Source organism: Macaca nemestrina, chromosome 11, assembly GCF_043159975.1.
Source record: "Macaca nemestrina isolate mMacNem1 chromosome 11, mMacNem.hap1, whole genome shotgun sequence".
In the NCBI taxonomy this organism is placed as follows: Eukaryota; Metazoa; Chordata; class Mammalia; order Primates; family Cercopithecidae; genus Macaca; species Macaca nemestrina.
The window spans coordinates 77,088,965-77,109,768 of record NC_092135.1 but is presented as its reverse complement, the minus strand read 5'-3'; the positions used below and the strand labels follow the sequence as shown (position 1 = coordinate 77,109,768).

Sequence of the window (20,804 nt, the reverse complement as noted above, 5' to 3'; positions counted from 1 at the left end):
TCCTGGGTTCAAGTGATACTCTCACCCTCAGCCTCCTGAGTAGCTGGGACTTGAGACTACAGGCACACCAATACCCCCAGCTCTGTTTTCCTCAAGTCTTAGCTTTTTAATGAAACTTTTCACGTTTACTGCAGCTCTTAATCATTTTCTAAATCCCTTTTTATAATTTTTATATATCTTATACAACATAACAAACTATCTTATTTCTTATGACCTAAATGTTTTCTTCCTAGGTTCATTGGAAATTTATTTTACTTTACTTGCAAGTATTTACTGTGCTGGGCACACGAGAGGTGCTTGATGAATTTATTACATTAAGCACACTAAATGGAAGAAATTTAAATAAAGCGATATTTGCTATGTTTGGGTGAAGATTTCATGGGTGATTTTTTTTTGTTTTTTCTAAATTTTCTATAATTCTCCTATACTATCATAAACATTTACAATCTATAGGTAGCCATTAGATATTTTCCAATTTATGTCTTAAACTTATTATTGTAGTAAGATTGGATTCAAATATATATTATTCAGATTATGCCTTAATATGTATTACATGTTAAATTTAAATCTCTTTTTTAATAGGAGGAAAGGACAGACGGAGTGGCCTCATTTTGACAATTCCATTATGCCTCGAACAGACAAATATGGATGAGCTGAGTGTCACCTTAGACTACCTACTCAGCATTCCAAGGTGACTCTAAAGGTGTCTTTTCTTAAATCTCAGTATGTTTTCTTTCAGTTACTAATGATTCTTTCTATTGTTGAAGTATACTTTGCTATCTTATTTGCTTTTATTCGCAGTGAAATTATAATTATAGATACTAAAATCAATGACTTATAACATCATTGCAGATAAAATGCTCATTTTATGCTCTTGATGAATTTAATGATTTACAGATTTCCAAAATGTATGTATTGTCAACTTTTAAGGAACACTGTAACTAAGCATCTATATCATGTAACTTTAGAAAAATTGGAGAATTTAATCAGTAGAAAAGATCTTTTATTTAGGTAAGCTATTTCACCATATTGATATAAATACGTGTGCAGGTTTTAATGTACTGAGTGAGTGAAGGCTGTTAGGAGTTTATAAATATTTTTATTTTAAAAAATGTCAAAAATGTTTGTTTATATTTCAATGTAAAGGGCCTTTAACTTTAGTTTTCACATTTGTTCAGTGAAGACCCAACTTAAACCTCTTTATTTGCCCTAGTCTAACCATCACTTCAACAACAAAAATAAAGCTTCCTCCCCATCTGCTTCTCCCATAATTGGGACTGGGGCACAACTGTGACTGCATATTAGTCATCTGGAGTTTTTTTTCAAAATTCTAATGATCAGGGGTTCACTTCCAGAGATTCTGATCCAATTGTTCTTGGGAAGCCTGCTTATCAGAATTTTTAGAAAGTCTTTTAAGCTTCTTGTGTATTTCTAATGTGCAACCAGGTTTGTAAACCACTACAATTAAGCATGTAAATGAGGGCAGGTTTCTGTGTGTGTGTGCGTGTGTGTGTGTGTGTGTGTGTGTGTGTGTGTGTATACAATGTAGAGGTAGAAAAAGGAACACGACTATTTCATATACTGCTCTTAAGTTCTGGCTAGTGAATTTTAAAACATTTTCGTCAGAGTAAACAATTCTTTGTATGTTCTTCCTGTATTTGCATTTTATTGACACAATAGCTTTTTTCCGTTTAAACCACCTTGCAGAGTATGGAGTTAAAACAACTCATTTTAATCGCACCTGCGTCCAGTAGTGTTCTGTAATTTAATGATTCTGTTGCTGTTTGTTTTTTTAATATTGTGGAAATAGAGCTCTTCATGTGAAAATTTTCAATATTTTCAGTTTCTGGGGGTGAAAATGATGAGAATCTGTAGTCAGTGTATTAGTATTAGCATTAGCTAATTGCATTAGCAGTAATCTTGCTAATCTCCCAAACTGTGGATTGCTAACTTGTTCACCATTAGATAACAAACTGCTTTTTAGGTAACCATGGTTAGCCAGACTTACAGCTTACAAGTTATGAAAAAAAATTCATAGATGGATTAATAGAAGGTTAAATATGTCAAGTGCCATCTGAACAACTACCTTATTTTGTAGTTGAGGAAATTGAAATTCAGAGGTTATGGTTACTTGCCCAAGATCTCAAACCTAGTGAGTCGCACAGCTGGGATGAGTGTCCACAATTCCTGACACCAATTTAGAGCCTTTTTGTACTTCAAATGAATAGAGTTCAGTGTAGTTGCATCTCACGTGAAGTCCAGTGGGTTCAGATGAAAAGCAAAAACTACTAATTGTCAAAGTTACTTTTGAAAAATGCCTGAGGGTAGATCAGAGACTGTTTTACCTTTCCATGAACATGTTAGGTTTTCCTTCAGCATTGGAGCAAGTTATTCATACTGAATTCCAGAAGATATAGTTGGCTTGTGATTAGGTTTGTTTTAAGAAAATGCATGTTTGTATATACTGGGATCATATTCAGTTCAACAGGATGCTTACCCTGTCAGAGGCACTGGGTAACTGAGGGAGGCTAAAGGCCCAGCAAATTCATTCGCATCTCCTGACTCATGTTCACTCTGGTGTGGATAAGCAGGAAGTACAGCCTATACTATTTAAATTTTCTCTTTCTTTTTCTCATGTAAATGTACGTATGATGTTCCTCCAGTGTAAATGATGAATCAGTTTCTGCATATCTACACTTACCTGCCAACTAGCAGAGAAGGTGTAAGTTGAAGCAAGATGAAAGAACTTATTCTAGCAAGGCAAAATAGATACATGGATACTTTATTTCTTATGATTGTTTTGCTAAAATTTGACCTTCTCAAGTATTCATGAAAACTCTGTCCTGCTTTCTTGGATCAGTCTCCCATAATTTTGGGATTAACAAAGTGGCTGTCAGCTTTTTATCTGTACTTGCCATTTCCTTAGAGAGCTAAGGTGTTTTTGATCTCTCCGTTGTGATGCTAGAGAGCAGTTAACTAGATGTGTGATCTTAAAACCAATGTTTTTCATTCAAAATTTCCACTGCTCAGAAGTGCTTTTAAAATGTAACCCCCCAACATTTTATTAAAATGTTCATATATGCAAAAAAGTTGAAGGAATTATATGGTGACACCCATATGTCCACCACTTAGAAAATCTAAAACTAACATTGTGTGTTTTATCACATTATCACCCATGTTTCAGCCCTCTTTTTGTCCTAGGAATGTTTTTAAGTTTACCCTACCAGATCAGGCCCCGGATGTGTCTAGAAAAGTTTTTTCATTTCTAGTATATCTACATTCTTTTGTGACCTGCTTTTGTCTCCCAGCTTCCAACTGTTAATGTTTAACTCCTTCCACCTGTGAACATCTGCAGACATCTCCAACATTGTAGCTAGCTAAGGTGGCCTCTTCCTAATAGGAGATGTCCAAATTGTTTTTTTTTTTTTGTGCAATGACTATCTTAACGTTTTGAATACAATAATAGCTTTTCAAAATTTTTGCGAAAATGAAAAGAAATTATCCCATTTCTTATAGTTTGTGCTTAATTTTAATGATCACAGGGACAAAGTGTGATATATAGCTATTTTAAATGGCTAACCTAGCACAGTTGAGAATGGAAGCATTTCTTGACTCTTTCGTACACAGGTTGGCCCTGAGTTTGTTTTCTGTTTCAGATACTAAGTGTACAGTATTTTGGATATTCATGAGTGCTATGAAAACAAAGCATGAAAAGAGTCAGAGTGATAGAGTGGTGATACTTTACAAAATAAGATGATATTTTGCCAGAGATGATTGAAAGGAGGGGCAGACCCTACAGAATCTGATCAACGAACATCGAAGACAGAGTGAGCAGTAAGTGCAAAGGCCCTGAGGCAGGAGCAGGTTTAACATGTTCTGGGAAGATCAAGGAGGCTAGTGTGGCTGGAACAGTTTGAGAGAGGAGCACAGTGCTGGGAGGGGGATCAGAAGAGAGTCAGGAGTCAGGTCGTGGAAGACCATGTAGGCCATGGCTTCCGTTCTGAATGAGATGGAAAGCTATTGTCGTATCTGAGGAGTGATGTGATGTGTGTCATCTAACATTATTAAAGGCCTTCTGTATTTAAAGCACAGTGCTAGAAGCTGCTAAGACATTTGTAAGGTAACATTCTTGCTTTCTGGAAGCATATTATCTAATGAAGATGAATTGTAAACAAGTAATTATAATAAAAGCATAAGTGAAATTAGTGCCATTATGTAAATACTAGCAGAGCTGTGTGAGTGGAAGAGAAGGAGCGTGTAGTTGTAATCAAAGAAATGAGTGAAGATCTGCAGGATATTGGACCCAGGAAATCCACTAACAGTGTCTTCTGTGTCAAAAGTGAGTGGACTGTTTAGACAACCTCACCTTTACATAGCGGTTTTAACTCAGCTATGTCACCCTTGAAAGGCTTAACTGGGCTAGGAACTAGGAGGCGGGGTCTTAGATTTTTTTTTCTATTACTGTTAAAGTATAGTTATAAACATGGTAACAGGGGCTATAGGAATTTGTTATTAATAGCACTTCAGGTCCTACAACAGGCCCTTTATAAAGGGTATAGCATGCTTCTAAATTAAATATGTCGTTAGAAGCAGTTTAAGCCATCATACCACTTACAAGGATGAAGTAAAAAACAAAACTATTTCCTTTCAAGTACCTGAAAGACCACTTGGTCTGGCAATTTTGAAATAGTAATATCTTTGGATTCTGTGTATTTTCATTATCTATCTTAGTAAAATGTGAAAATATGAGAGGGTTAAGTGTGTTTCTAAGTACTCTGAAAGATAAATTTAGAGTATTTTATTCCTTTAAGATCACTACAGATGGTATTTTCAAGCTTCATTACTTTCTTAGTCTTAATGTACAGATTAATTTATAGTGTGCTTTGAAATGTAAATGTATTGCTTATATAAAATGTATTTAACAAAATGGTTGTGTAACCTACATCTCAGGACTATAGATGCCAATGTTGAGAAAGTGCCACATTATGAGAATGGCACGTTTCTCTTGGTGGGAAGGCCCTCTTCTGGACAGCTGTGTCTTAGCTCTCCTTCCTGCAATAGGCATTGGTAGAATCCCTGCATTGTTGCCACTACTCCAGACCACTCAACAACCAGCTACCCTGCCTAGCTGATCACTGTTGGGCTTGTATCCTCTTCTATATCATGGTGGTCTTCTTAGATGTCTTGTTGGTGGAGAACCCCAGGAATCCCCTCATTACTTGAGCCCACAGATAGTCATTATGTGTCAGGTTTGCTTCTCTCCACAAGTCTTTTACTTTTTTGAAATAGAGATGGAGTCTTGCTGGTCTCACATGCTGGCCTCGAACTCCTTGGCTCAAGCCATCCTCTTGCCCTAGTCTCCCAAAGTGCTAGGGTTAGAGACGTGAGGCACCACACCTAGCCCCCTCTGCAAGTCTTTTATTTTCTTTTGCTAACCCACAAGTGATGACTGTATTGGCCTTACCTTTAGTTTTTCCCAAAGAATATTTAGTGGGTCCTTTATCTTGTGATGCAAATCCAAAAATAGAGTACTTTTGTTTTATTGAGATATAGTTCAGATGTCATAAAAATCATCTTTTTAAAGTAGGCAATTCAGTGATATTTAGTGTATTCACAGGTTATGCATCCGTTATGCTATCTAGTTTCAGAACATTTTTATCAGCCCAAAATAAACCTTGTTCCCATCGGCAGTCACTCTCCATTCTTCGCTCCTAACCCTTGTCAACCACTAATCTGCTTTCTGTCTCTGGCTTTGCCTATTCTGGACATTTCATATAAATGGAATCATTCAATGTGTGTCCTTTTGTGTCTGGCATCTTTTACTTAGCATAATGTTTTCAAGGTTTAGCCATGTTGTAGCATCTGTCAGTACTTCATCTTTTTTTATGGCTGAATGTCTCATTGTTTGGTTATACTGTGTTTTGTGTTTCTGTTCATCAGTTGATGGACATTTGAATTGTTTCTGCTCTTCAGCTATTATGAATTATTCTGCTATGAATATTTACATGCAGGTTTTTGTGTGAACATATGCATCAGTTTGCCTTACCTTTTGAATACTCTTTTGTTTACTTTGGAAGCTCAGCTTCTGTCCTTGCCTGTTCCCACTCTAAACTTTTAGCAATATCATCCTCATTCCTTGTAGTCTTACTGTTTCTCAGTAGAACAGAACATGACTTCTACAAGAACCTTCTTGGAACTAGTGTGCATGCTTGGAGGGAGAAGAGGAGGACTAGTAAAGTCCCCTGAACTGTTGGTGGATTTAAATCCCAGGAAAAGGTCTGTTTATTTTTCCTATAATGTATGTAATTGGGAACAGTTTGTATGGGGACAGGTTTCACTACCAAAATCTTGCTCTGATAAGCAAAGCTGTAGTTCCATTTACTGTATTGGAAGGAGTGCAGTTGAGATCCTTACATTAAGTTGATAAGTAAACATAATAATAATAATAATGATAATGATAGGTATGTAGTTTTGGCCTTTAGAATGGAGTTTTTCCCTCCAGAAGTTGCGTTTTACTAGGTTAGACTTCTGGGAAGTGTTTAGTTAATACTTAAATCACTCAATATAATACAGAAATCCAACACTGAAGATAATATTTTGTTGGTCAAGTGACTGAGAATGCAAAGTGAGAGCGGAAGTGGGTTAGACATGGTCTATTCAAGCTTTTGAATCAGCAGGTTCTACCTCATCTCATTAAATTTCTCCAAAAGAACTTCTTCTCCAAAAGAAGCCGATTTTTGTGATTTATTAATAACTATTTTCTATCTGTTTTGAACTGTCACTTCACAAATCTTATACTTCTGGCAGGAAGGTGAGACAAGAAATATATAACACATTTGGCAATTAGTGACTTACTTCACTGTGATCCCTTTTTACTGATGAAGAAATTGAGAGACTAGTAGTACTGTTTGAATGTTGCTTTGATTTCTTTACTTTTTAAGACATTGACTTTTATGCTTTTAGAATAATTTTCTTACCACATTAGTTTGTAAATTGTGAACATTTCCTAAAATGAGAAAAATAAATTGCTTGAGAAAATGAAAGGATACTCTGAAGAATTTTATTTATTGACAATGTAAACTAAACCAAGTGAGATTAATTCTACTGCATATGCAATTAAGTTTTAAACCTTCTTTATTTAGAATTATGAAGAACGAATTCTGGAGCTTGTTTTAATGCTGTGTAATTTTGTTTTGTTTCAGTGAGAAGTGTAAGGCGAGAGGATTTACCGTGATTGTGGATGGCAGAAAATCACAGTGGAATGTGGTGAAAACAGTAGTCGTAATGCTACAGGTAATTTTGGTTTTGTCTATCAGGAAATGGTTTTTATTTTACAGCAACAGATCCTGGTGAAAATGGCAAATGCACTTAATTTATTGGACTGTGCCTGGCGTCCTAGCAGTGACTGAGTTCTGAAAATGCACTGATCACTATTGGATTGTTCAAATTGAACTCCTTAGGTTTGAATTTAGGCAGTTAAGTAAATCTCTATTCTAATAGGTTTGTAAATGAAAATAATATGTCATGTTTAAGTAATTTAAGAATGGAGGCCAGTGATTTTAAAAGTGTGAGCGTTGAAATTATGAGACTCACGTGGGAGCTTTTGCGTGCTCTGGTGTCTGTCATTCTCCCTCTTGCACCCCATTCTGCAACTACAGGTAGGTGGTAGGATTTTTGGTGAAGTATAGTTCAAAGAAACTTCTCAGGTGATTCTGGCTTGTCTTTCTCTTCTAGTCCCCTATTTCCTACATAAAGCATCAGGATTCACGATGATCTTATTATTTATTTATAGTCCGGAAGAAACTTACTTAACATCTGTGTCCTCAGGAATTTCAGCCCCTCACAAATTAACATTTAATAAACATCTACGATTACAAACTTTTTGAGATCTGATGCCAGTCTTGTGTTTTATATTTCCTCATGTTCCACACAGAATGTTTCTGTGACCCCTGGCATGTAGTAGGCACCCAGTAGACATTTGTTGATTTATTTTAAGGGTATTGAAGATATGATTTGAAAAGGAAAAATAAAACATTTGAGTGATGCGGAGGGCAGATTGCTCTCATGCACTTGGCTTTCTGTAGGGCTTCTAGAGAGGTAAAATTTGAATTATCCAATTTAAATGAAAGTAAAGAGGGCCTTCCTCACAGGTACTCTGAGTTACATATAGCTCATAAATGAAGCAAGTACAATGAGAGTAGTTGATGGCAGGCCAGTCTGGGAGAAACATAAGTTGGTAGTAATCATGAACATTCACTTAAGTGGATATCAGTAATATTGAAAGAAAGATCAAGAATTTTAAATGAATTCAACAAATAATTTGGTAGCTACTTTAGGATTCTGTGGAAAGGCATATAATTTTAAAATTTAAATAACTAAGGAGAATGGTTTTTAACGTTTTATCATTTATTTAGGTTAATTGGGGAAAAGGGATTCAAGGGATAGGAACAAAGTGGTAATTTTAGGTTTTAGTTCTAGTTTTAGTGCTTATTATGTTTCTGGTACTGTGCAAAGCTTGCTATATAAATTATCTCATTTAATTTTGGCCTCACAACCTTACAGAGAAGGTCAACGAGGCTCAAGGATTTTAAATAACTTAAAATCAGAACTTAGTACAGACTAAGTAAGCCCCAGGCCTTGACTTTATCCATTTTAAAATGTGTATTTACCAGTGGCCTGTATTTGAGGCAGGGGTCTCTGAATTTTCTACCCATTGCCTCATTCTTCTTAAATGTTTGGCTTAAACTTTTCATCATTAGAATTCCCCCACCCCAACTTTTTTTTTTTTTTCAGTCAGGGACTCACTTTGTCACTCAGCCTGGAGTGCAGTTGCATGGCTTACTGCAGCCTCCAGCTCCTGGGCTCAGGCAGTCCTCCTGCCTCAGCACCCTGAGGAGTTGGGAGTGTGGAGGCGAGTGCCACCACACCTGGCTACTTTTTTTTTTATTTTGTAGAGACTATATTGTTCCAGTTGGTCTCAAACTCCTGAGCTCAGGTGATCCTTCTGCTTCAGCCCCTCAAATCACTGGGATTACAAGCTAGAATCACTCTTTGGGTTAGAAAGGACATAGCCTCTGGAGGATCAGTTTTTAAGGGAGCACAAATTGGTGTCCTAAAATAACTTTTATTTTGAAAAAAACGTGCTTCCAGCACTTTTATATTTCAAACTTTGAGAATTAACTCTTCTCTGTGAAAGTTGTTAAAATAACTCTTAGGTAAGAAATCCATTAATTATGACCTTGTGTTCTTCCTTTCATCCTGTCATTCAACTGTGTCACAGATGAGCTGTTTGGGACTTGCTGTTTGAACTGGACTTTGATCAATGGCAGTTTTGAAGAACAATCAATGGATGATTTAATCCCCTCTTGCGATTTCTTTTCTGATAGGTATTTTAACAACTTTTGGATTTATTAATAGTTAACATTTTCAGAAGTTGCAATGGCCTCTTTACTTCTAGTCATACAGTTTCTACATATGAAGTCATTCATTGCTTTCATCTCAGAAGGTACTGGGACCAGTTGTTTGGGACCCCACAGTGCCTATAACTAGTATTCTCTAAAATGAGGGGCTTGGTTTCTCTTGTTTCTCACAGCTTTCATATTCAATGATTTTGAAATAATAATCTTCCACAAGGCAATATATGAATAAAACTCAATTTTATCTTAAATTTTCCAGCCCCTCTGATAAAAGTTTTGATACCATTGAATTTATTTTACTTACTTTAGTTCCAATCCAGTTGTTGCAGAGGATGCTAGATTTATGATGTGTGCATGTTTATCTCTAAAGGTTTTCCATTTTTCCCTGAATAGTAATAATAGTAATTATTATTATAATTATTCAGTGCTGCAATTTATGGTCTAGAACAGAGATTGGGCCCTTGATTTTATAAAGTTTTATTGGAGCTCAGCCATGCCCATTCATTTATATATTGTGTGTGGCTGCTTTCATACTGTCCTGACAGAACTGAGTAGTGGCAGTAGAGACATTATGGCCTGCAAAGCTTAAAATACTTATTATCTGGACCTTTGGAAAGAATATATTAACCCCAAGTTCAGAGCATATGAAATAGTGTAGTAGAACATTAGAGTCAGACAGAGGTGGTTTCTATTCAGCCTCGTGACTTTTTAACTCTTTATCTTAGACAAGTAACTTTATTTCTCTGAAGCTCAAATTACTCTCCTGTAAAATTAAGAGAATGAGATCCACTTGTTAATGAGGTTTCATTTATTTAACAAATATTTATAGCATGTGTTCTATTATATATGTCAGACATTTGTCATAAACACTAGAAACATAGGGATGACAGCATAGATAAGGTACCTGCCATTGGGAAGCTTATATTCTACTTGAAGAGTTAGACAATAAGCAGTTAAGCAAATGTAACAGCCCATGGTGATAAATGCTGTGAAGAAAAATACAGTAGTAAAAGAGACTGAGTCAGATGATGCCACTTTAGATAGGGTAGACAGGGAAGGCCTCTCTGAAGAGGGAATATTTGAATAGAATCTTAAATAAACTGAGGGAACACTACTAGGTATAAGGCAAAGGACATTCCAGATAGAGGAAATAGCATGGACAAAGACCTGAAGTGGAACAGACTTCATATTGCAGGAGCAGCGAGGTTAGCATGGCTGTTGTGGAGGAGTGAGCTAGGAGGGGAAGGTGTAAGATGAGATCTGAGAGGCCAACATGGGCCTGAGCTTGAAGGGCCTTGTAGGTCTTGGTAAGAGGTTTGAATTTCATTCAGAGTGCAAGAGAAAGTCAAGCAAGGAGCCTTGTAATGATGATATTTCAGAAAGCTGGATAGTTTGAAGTTGTTAACAATGCAGGCTGTAGAACTTGTTGGATTTAAGATACATTTTAAAGTTAGACTCTATAGGACTTGATAAAATATATGTGAGATATTTATTAATTCAATAAGTGTTCATTTCAATTCATTAGGTAGTATAAGTAACCGTATCAAGTAAATGTGAAATGGTATTTGTCAAAGATTAGCTTTTTGTCCTCCTCTTCAAGTTAATAATCATATAAAATCTTGGCCTCATTGTATAATGACTGATAAAAAACTTGTTTTAGTGAGAAAATTGATTTTATGTCTTTTGAAGAAATTCTCCAAGATGGATTGTGTTAGAAAAAAATTTTCATATTGTAGAAAAATCAAATTTAATAATTTCTCAACTAAAAATTAACTCTTACAGTTTAATCTAAACATATTCCTAGTACAGAGATTCAATAAAACAAAAAGTGATTCACATGTACAATTTATGCTGCATTGTTTATTTGAAGTATTTTCTGAATCAGCTTGTTTTTCAAGTTCTTCTTTATTGCCGTGTATGTTTTAAAGTCTAGAGAATTTCTTCTTTATTATTTTAATTCTCCAAACGTCTCTTATGTAGCTTAATCTTGACTGGTAATTTATAAATTTAGTAAATTATTCATTTTACATGTGTAATTTGTGATTATTTTTCTGTATTTTATAGAATGTTGTTCCAGCTGAGGTGTCCCTTGTTTGTGTGGTAAAGCCAGATGAATTCTGGGATAAGAAAGTAACACATTTTTGTTTTTGGAAAGAAAAGGATAGACTTGGCTTTGAGGTAAATGTAATCTCTTTTTTTAAAGTCCATTATATCTTTAAAAATAGTATTTTACTGAAATTATTTTTGATGGTTCAGCAGTGGTTACTAAGCAGTGTTTAAGGAATACTTAATTAGTGCCTAAGTAATAATTAGTATACAGTCAGCATTTGGATACTTGCTGAATGAAGTATGATATTTTGGTAAAGATCATGAAAGCTTTCTTGTTTTCCATTTTCAATTATATCATTCTTTGTTAACTTCTTTAAATAAGTAGAACCTTTGTGTTTAAAATTTTTTATTGCATTATGGAGAGGAAATTTAACAAATACTAGGAAGTCCTGGACATTTTGGAGTTGAAATTATAGTCTATTTTCTGTGACATGTCATAATTATTTTTTAGTATCTGGCCAGTTTTAATACATGAACACAGTTATCCATCCTTTCCTACTGACTTTTTCTTTCTCTCTTTCACTTTCCTTGTGTGATAGTGCATCTTATTGGAGGTTAGAAAAAAGCACTACGATGGAATGTAAATCTAAGCGGTTTGTCATATTCTTTCTTCCACACCTGTTAATTCTCAGCTGCTAGTAGGAGAGTTGATAAATAACAGGCTTTACATTGTCTAAATAAAGTGTGGAAACTTTGAAGAATACAAAGTCTAACTCCAACCTGGTATAACATAGACTCTTGGAATGCTTACAGTCAGATAATAAAGATTCATTTTGGAACTTGCCATACTATACACTCTCGTTTTTGTTTTTACCTAGGTCAGTATCAGTGTATTTTTGGTATGGAGAAAAGATTGTTAATGTATATTGGATAGAACGGTTTGAGAAAACTTAGTTTATTCTTAAAGGACATGGCTGGAAATTTCTTAAAAATACATGGTTTTATTCTTTACTTAAAAAGTTAAGCTATAATTTACATGCAGTGAAATTAATCCATTTTAGTGATAATTCTGAGAGTTCTGACAAAACATGTAAAACCACAATCAAGAAATCAGGAAGTGTCTCATCACCCCCAGAATTCCCCTATATGCTCCTGTAGTTAACTTCTCCATTTCTAGCCCCTGACTGGTGGTAGGAAAACTGTTTCTGTACTCACAAGCCCCTTCTCAGGTTTAGTAATTTTCTGTATTGATTCATAGAATTCAGGGAATCACTAACATTTGCTGGCTTTATATAAAGGTTACAGATTAACAGCCCAGATGAAGTGATATACAAAGTGTGAGGTCTAGAATGATCCAGAGCGCAGGAGCTTCTAACCCTAGGGAGTTGGGGTACACCACCCTCCTGGCCCGTGAACATGTTTATCAACCCAGAAACTCTCCAAATCATTGGCCATTGATGATTAACTAACTCAGTCTCCAGCCCCTCTCCCTTCCCTGGAGGGAGAGGAGTGGCCATGAAAGTTTCAACTCTCTAATTATGCCTTGGTCTTTTTGGTGACAAGCCCTCATCTTTAATCTGTTTAGAGGCCCACAGCCACCATTCATCTTATTAACATCCAAAAAAACACTTATCACTCCAGAAATGCCAAGGATCTTAATAACTCTTGTATCAATAACTGGGGACTGAGACCAAATACTGTAATAAAAGATGCTCGTATCACCCAGGAATTACAAGGGTTTCAGGAGTTCTGTGCCGGGAACCGGGGACAGAGAGCAAATGCATATTTCTTATATCACAGTATGACAGATGGTATCTGTTTAAACCTTTTACCCGTTTTTTTTTTTTTTTTTAATGTCTCTTTTGTTACTGGATTTTGAGAGTTTTTTATGTATTTTGTATAGAAGTCATTTATCAGACACATAATTTACTAATATTACATCCTAGCCTATTGTTTGCCTTGTCATTCTCTTAACATTTTTCAAGAAATTTTTTTAACTGTGATGAAGTCCACTTTTTCAGTTTTTTTTTTCCTTCTGATTTCACAGTTGGAGAAACGGTTTTCTTTTATGAATCAGACTTTTGTTGTCATAATCTGAGAAATCTTTGCCTTACTCAAGGTCACAAAGATTGTCCTTGATATTTTCTTCTAAAAGTTGTATAGTTTTAGGCATTAAATTTAGATCTGTGATCTATTTTGAGTTCATGTTTGTGAGCTATGGTCAAGAATATGTATTTTATGACTTCAGGTTTTTTTCGTTTTTTTTTTTTTTTTTTTTTTTTAAGACGGAGTTTTGCTCTTATTGCCCAGGCTGGAGTGCAGTGGTGCGACCCCAGCCCACTGCAACCTGCGCCTCCCAGGTTTAAGAGATTCTCCTGCCTCAGCCTCCCAAGTAGCTGGGATTACCGGCATGCACCACCACGCCTGGCTAATTTTTTGTATTTTTAGTAGAGATGGGATTTCTCCATGTTAGTCACACTAGTCTCAAACTCCCAACCTCAGGTGATCTGCCCGTCTCGGCCTTCCAAAAGTGCTGGAATAACAGGCATGAGGCACCGCACCCAACTGACTTCAGTAATTTTAAGTTTGTTAAGGTTTGGTTTGTGACACACTGTATGTTCTATCTTGATGAGTTCCCAGAATAAGTATTCTGTTGTTGGATGGAGTGTTCTGTAACTGTCAAGATGATTCATAGTGTTATTCAGGTCTTCTCTATCCATGGTAATATTGTGTCTACCTGTTCTTTTAATAACTGAAAGAGGAATATTGCAACCTCCAACTGTTATATCTGGGATTATTTCTATTTTATTTCTGTCAGTTTTTGCTTCATGTATTTTGAAGCTCTATTGTTTATTGTATAAAGATTTAAGATAGCTGTGTCTTCTTGGTGAGTAGGGCCCAATTTATCATTTTTGAATGTTCTTTTTTATTCCTGATACTGTATCTGGCTCTGAAGTGTACATTGTCTGATACTAATATAACTACTCCAGCATTCTGTTGATTAGTGTTCATGTATTGTATCTTTTCCATTATTTTACTCTTAATTTATTTCTTTATATTTAAAATGAATTTTTTGTAGACACCATGTAGTTGGATCTTGCTTTCATATCCAGTTTGACAATCTCTGTCTTTTCATGGGTATGACTATTTGTATTTAATGCAGTTATTGATTCGGTTTATAAAATCTACCATCTTGCGAGATTTTATGGGTTTTTTTTTGTTCTTTTCTGTCTTTGGACTGAGTATTTTTTATAATTACATCTTACTCCATTATTGGCTTGTAATTTCTGTCTCTTAATTTTTTAGTGGTTACCTTACTGTTTACTGTATACATCTTTAATAATCAGTCTAACCTTCAAATATTATACCACTTCACATGAAATAGAAGGACCTTAAAACAGTCTATCTCCAATACTTCCATCCCATTGTTGTTATACATTTCACTTTTACTGTGCTATAAACAAACACTACATTGCTACATTTTTTTTTGCTACAGATAGTCTGTTTTCTTTTACAGCAATTAAAAATTTTAAATTAATTTCATATTTACTTTCATTTATGCCATTTCTGACATTCTTCATTTCTTTTTGGAGATTCAACTTTTTGTCTGGTGTCACATTCCTTTAATATATCTTGCAGTGCAGGTCTGTTGGCATTGAATTGTATCATTTTTTGTTTGCCTGAAGAAAATCTTTATTTCTATTTTAGTTTTGAAAATTATTTTCAATGGGTATAGAATTTTGTTTGTGGTTTTTTTTTTTCTTTCAGCACTTTAGTCATACAGTTGACCTGTGAACAATGCAGGGGTTAGGACCAGCAACCTCCTGTGCAGTTGAAAATCTGTGTCTAGCTTTTGACTTCCCAAGAACTTAAATACTGATAGCCTACTATTGACCAAAAGCCTTACCAGTAACATGAACAGTCAGTTAACACAAATTTTGTATATGTGTTATACATTGGATTCTTACAATAAAATAAGCTAGACAAAAAATGTTAGGAAAATCATGAGGAAGAGGAAATATATTTACTATTTATTAAGTAGAAGTGGATCATCATAAAGGTCTTCATTCTCATTGTCTTGAGGCTGAGGAGGAAGAGGAAGAGGAGGGGTTGGTCTTGCTGTCTCAGGGGTGGCAGAGGCAGAAGAAAACCCCCTGTAAGTGGACCTGTGCAGTTCAGCCCTGAGTTGTTCAAGGGTCAACTGTATTTAAAAGTGCTTTCTTGCCGGGTGCAGTGGCTCTTGAAATCCCAGCACTTTGGGAGGCTGAGGCGGTGGATCACCTGAGGGTCAGGAGTTCAAGACTAGCCTGACTAATATGGTGAAACCCCATGTCTACTAAAAATACATAAATTAGCCGGACATGGTGGCACGTGCCTGTAGTCCCAGCTGCTCGGGAGGCTGAGACAGGAGAGTTGCTTGAACCCAGGAGGCAAAGTTGCAGTGAGCCGAGATCGCGCCACTGCACTCCAGCCTGGGTGACAGAGGAAGACCCTGCCTCAAAAAAAAAAAAAAGGTAAAAAGTAAATAAAATTAAAAGTGCTATCTCATTGCCTTTGCCTTCTCATTGTAATGGTCACTGACGAGAAGGCCGCTGTTTTTTGTATCTTTGGTCCTCTGTGTATGTTATTTGCCTTTTTTTCCCTTTAGCCACTTTCAAGATTTTCATTTTGATTTTGGTTTTTGCAGTTGTATTTTGCTGTATCTGTGTGTGTTTTATTTGGTATTTATTCCACTTAGTGTTCTCTGTACTTCTTAGATATCTGGTTTGATATCTGTCATCAATTTTGGAAAATGTTTATACGTTCTTTTCAAATATTTTCTCTGCCCTTTTACTGTTTCCTCTGGAACTCCAGTTCGATGTATGATACAATATTTGAAATTTTCTCACCATTTTCTTTGGCCTCCTATTTTGTTTTTATCCCTGCGTCTTTCTCTTTGTGTTTCAGTTTAGGTATTTTTCTTGATCCATTTTCAAGTTCACTGTTTGTTTCCTTGGTTGTGTTAAGTTTGTTGGTAAGACCACTGAAAATTACTGTGCTTTTGATTTGTAGCATTTCTATTTGACTCTTCCTTAGAGTTTCTCTTTGCTGAAATTCCTCATCTGTTCTTGCATGTTATTTTTCATTCTCTATGGCATCAATATCTTACATTTCCTATCTCATAGTCTTAATATCTGCATCTGTCTTACTCCACTAACGTTGTTTGCTTTGTTTCTTGACAGTGGGTCATTTTCTTTCCTTTTTTGTGTGTGCCTTGTTATTTTTTATTGAATGTTAGACATCTTGTTTAGGACAGTAAAGACTGAGGTATAGGTGGTATTTGTGCCTGCACATGGGCTCATCTTGTCCTTTTCCTAGGCATAAGGGAAGGGTTGAGTTCTAACCAGGAATTGAGTGGGCTTTGGATTTTGTTGTTGCTATTATTTTCCTTAGTCCTCCACAGGCTTCTAATTTCTGTAGAGTTACTTTGTGTTGAAGATGGGGGCTGGTTTGCTGGAGAGTTTTGCTTTTTCATTATTTGTTGTATCCTCTGCTCTAGGTCTTTCCTTTGTGCCTGCACCTCAGAGAAAGTCATTCTGTGTACAATTGACCCTCATTAATAGGCTGTGGTTACTTGTTAGTCAATATTTGTTAGAGAGGCGTTCTCTGTTGTTCTTATTCAGCCTCAATCTTAGGCAGGCTCTGTGTCCCTCAGCCTAGTGGGTAAGGGCCCTCTTGGTAATGTTGCCCCTCTCCCACTTTTAGGAACCTATGTTAGTTTGGGTTTATAATATATTCCTGTCTCCACTCCCTCCCCTGTGATTGTCTTTTCCCATCTTCCACCTGTGGTGGGACTTCAGTTGTCCTCTGTGTGGTGGGACTTCAGTTGTCCTCTAAGGCCAGCGGGGTTTTCAGTCCTTTCTGCAGCACTCTAAGACTTTTTTTTTTCTTAGGAGACATAGCATTGAAGATTTTGGGTTGTGCTTCATGCCTTTCCAGTAGTGGCTGCTCTTCCCCTCACCCAGGCCTGTGCTCCAAGAGAGGCTTTTTCAAATCTCTTATTCCTCTTATTTCCAGTCTTTCTCATGACTCCTTCAGAGATCTTTCCCCTAGAGATTCAGCCTCCAAGTGAGTATGAATTCTTCTTGTGTCTATACTTCCATGGGTTCTGTACTTTCACACTACCCCACATTTGGCCTTAATGATTCATTAAAAATTTTACCTAAATTCCTACTGGCTGTCATCAGGTCTGGCATTTTTTCCAGGTAAGCAAGTACTCCAGTTCCATCTTCTTGAAGATGCAGGTCTTTCCTTAGATTCCAGGTTAATTGGTTTCCTTGTGAATTTAGCTCTCCAGTGGCTTCAGGAAAGTTATGGTGTTTCAGATTAACTTGCATTTTTTTTTTTTTTTTTTGGTCATTGTTATATAAGAGTTGGAGCCATGCTCTTTCCAACTTCCTACATCCTAAGTGGGAGCCAGAGTTTTTTCCCACTTTTCTTTTCAACTTTTGTCATTGGTAGACTTGACTATTCCGTAGACTTGATGGAAGGATGTGTGCCAGTAATGTAAGGGAAGGTGACCAAGGCTGCTGGATCACATTAGGAAGGGTGTTGCCCTGGTAGTTGATTGGAAAACTGCGCCCCCACAAAAAAAGACAAAAGCATAGTGAGGGAAGAAAGTAAAAGCTGAAGGCAGGAGGCCTGAATGTTGCCTCAAGAGTCGGGAGCATGGTGAGTGAAGACTTCAGCCAGCCAGTGAGGCCTGCAGTTCATGGCCTGGGGCATGCAGGAAATGTTGCTCTGAGAGAATGCAAAGTGAACCGGGGGCAAATAGTGGAAACTAAAGCTGTGAATACTCAGTACCATGGAAGATCCCTTTTTATGAGGCACCTGTCACATCCTGCTTAAGCTAAGTAGGCATCTGCTCAGAGATGCTCTGGTAGTTGGGTCTTATGCTATATAAATTAATAGTGACTTTAAGTACCCTGCATCTTGGAGGATAAAATAGAAGACAGAATTTCTATCTACCTTGTTGTAGTGTCATAGATTGTTGTTTTAAAACAGAAGCATTAAAACTTCTTTTATCAATATGTTTTCTTAGACATTTAAGAGATTCAGCTAGGATATTTTCTCAAGTAAGTAAGCACTAGGCAGTTACTAAAAGCCCAATTTCCTAATGAGATGAGAGTAATTTCAAATGCTGGTTAATACGCTGCCAAACAAACCTGGCTTTAAGGGGGCAATTCAACACTATCCATTAAATGATACTTAGAGCTCTATATAATTAAATCCAACATAGATGCTTGTTTAATCGCAAATTATTTTCCCTGGTATTATTTTGGATAATTTAGCCTGTTATAATTAAGCCTGTGTTTGTACATCTAGTATAAATATTAAAAAAAATTTTTTTAACTTTGTTAAGAGTAATGGTGATCCTGTAAGCATAAATGTATGTTTTACCTTATAAAATTAAATTATCTGCAACAAAGATTTATTACCAGCTGTCTACAATGCTCATCAAGTAAATACCCAGTGGTCATTTTGGTGGCACCTTGTTCCCACATGATTTCTTGTTTTCTTGCCCATGATACTTTCTAAATTTTTTCTTCTAGGTAACCTCCTTCCTATTCACTCCTCCAGTGTTTTTCATCAGCCATTGAATATTCATCTCTCATTGCTAACCTTAATATTTCTCTGTATATCCTTCCTATCTCTGACATAGATACCTACCTGTTTAGTTTCCTTTTTAGCAACTCAGATATTATATTCAAGTACTTCGTATCTTTCAGCAGCATTATACCTGGTGACTGTGATAGATTTTGCTGGTTAGATGATAGTGTCTATATTCTGTCTAATGACAAGATAAAATTGAGGTCATACTGGCATTAATCTTGTCTTCAAATGGAGAGATTAACTATCAAAAGGATCTCCACTCTCCTTTTTTGTCACTCATTAAAGTGTTGTTTATTTAATGGTAACCAGCCCCCATTCTAAGTCACTTTATTCTCTTATCTGTTAATACTGGATTTAATCGTGTTCTTTTTTGAGACTATACATAATTGTAGGATCCAGGACCAAAGGCTTCCATGATGCTGTTCTTTCAAGAACACCTCTGGCTCCATTTATTCTGATTCTTTCCAGTTTTTATAGAAACCTATTTTCCTTGAATGAGAAATATATTCTTCAACAAACAGGTACAAGCAGACATACACATCAAAATAGTCTGTGTATGAACATATATACACACGTGAATCTTTACTAACTGCAGAAATACATACAAAGGCAGATTTTCATTCTGGATCTTGCACACACATTCTTAGCAATAGTGAAATAATAAAACATCTCAATGCCTACAAAATGAAACTTTCAGTGGTAGGTTTTTGGGGAATGTTTTACTAGGAAAGGATAAGTATTATAGTTACAGAAGGAATAATGAGAGTAAAGGAGAAACAAGTTTTTTATCTTTCTACAAGTTAAAATTTGAGATTAAAGAAAACCTGCACAAATGTTTTATTAAAGACCAGATGGTAAGTACCTCTCTCTTCAAACTTGTTGAACCATGTTATGTGCTAGTTAATACAATATTGTGGTTTAGTCGTTTAATTTGTCTTGTCTTGACTTCTCTAACATATATAAAATGAAGGGGGAAAGTAATATTTATGTAGGGCTTTATTATTTTTAAAACTTTATGTTTTGTATTACCTTTGAAAGGACTTAGCAAAAGTTTGAAATGCTTGTGCAGGGTAGTGATCTTTTTTTCCTTCTTTTTTGTAGTTTTTTTTATTCTTGTTCCCTTTATGCTGATTATTAGATTTCAAATTTCTTTGGTAATATGAGGATAGATTTGAAATTTAGATTTCTGCTTAGTAAAATGATAGCTACTTTGAACGTAACCAGTAGCCTTTGTCTTCATAAATTTAATGGTATGCATAAATATTAGAATGTTCATGGAGATGGCTATTTGAAAATAGTTGATGAAAGTCAGAATTTGATCCACTCCACATTCTTAAATTGATAAAACATATGTTAAAGTGTCGTTTTCCTAAAGGTGAAATCATGACTCTAATGCAAATATAAAATGAGCTTAAGTCAAATACATTATTCAATTTGTTGATAGATTAGGTTACCAGTAATTTGTAAGCTGTGGTTCAAAGAGCATTTGAGGAATTCAGGGTTTTTATAGGAAAAGATTGCCAACTAAATTAGATACGAACCTAATTATTATTCTATACATCCGTAAGTTGTAAACTTTGAGGTTGTCTCTTATTCCACTGGACAGAAGTGTATCAGTCTCATTAGACAATTATTTGCCTTTATTCTTTTTTCTGTTTTTTTTTGGAGACAGAGTCTCGCTCTGTT

General features: G+C 35.8%; 1 protein-coding gene across 6 annotated transcripts in view; it reads left to right on the top strand.

The window, feature by feature from the left end:
• LOC105499523 (SEC14 and spectrin domain containing 1) overlaps positions 1 to 20,804 on the top strand; it is a 157,789-nt gene that overhangs the window by 74,977 nt on the left and 62,008 nt on the right. For 5 of the 6 annotated variants that reach the window (XM_011772114.3, XM_071073849.1, XM_071073850.1 and 2 more), the window contains 3 exons: positions 583 to 691; positions 7,203 to 7,293; positions 11,481 to 11,594. In XM_011772114.3, the coding sequence (XP_011770416.1) occupies positions 583 to 691; positions 7,203 to 7,293; positions 11,481 to 11,594 (314 nt within the window). Of the gene's footprint in view, positions 1 to 582; positions 704 to 7,202; positions 7,294 to 11,480; positions 11,595 to 20,804 lie in introns of those variants that run through there. The other variant, XM_011772113.3, reaches the window with a different exon arrangement.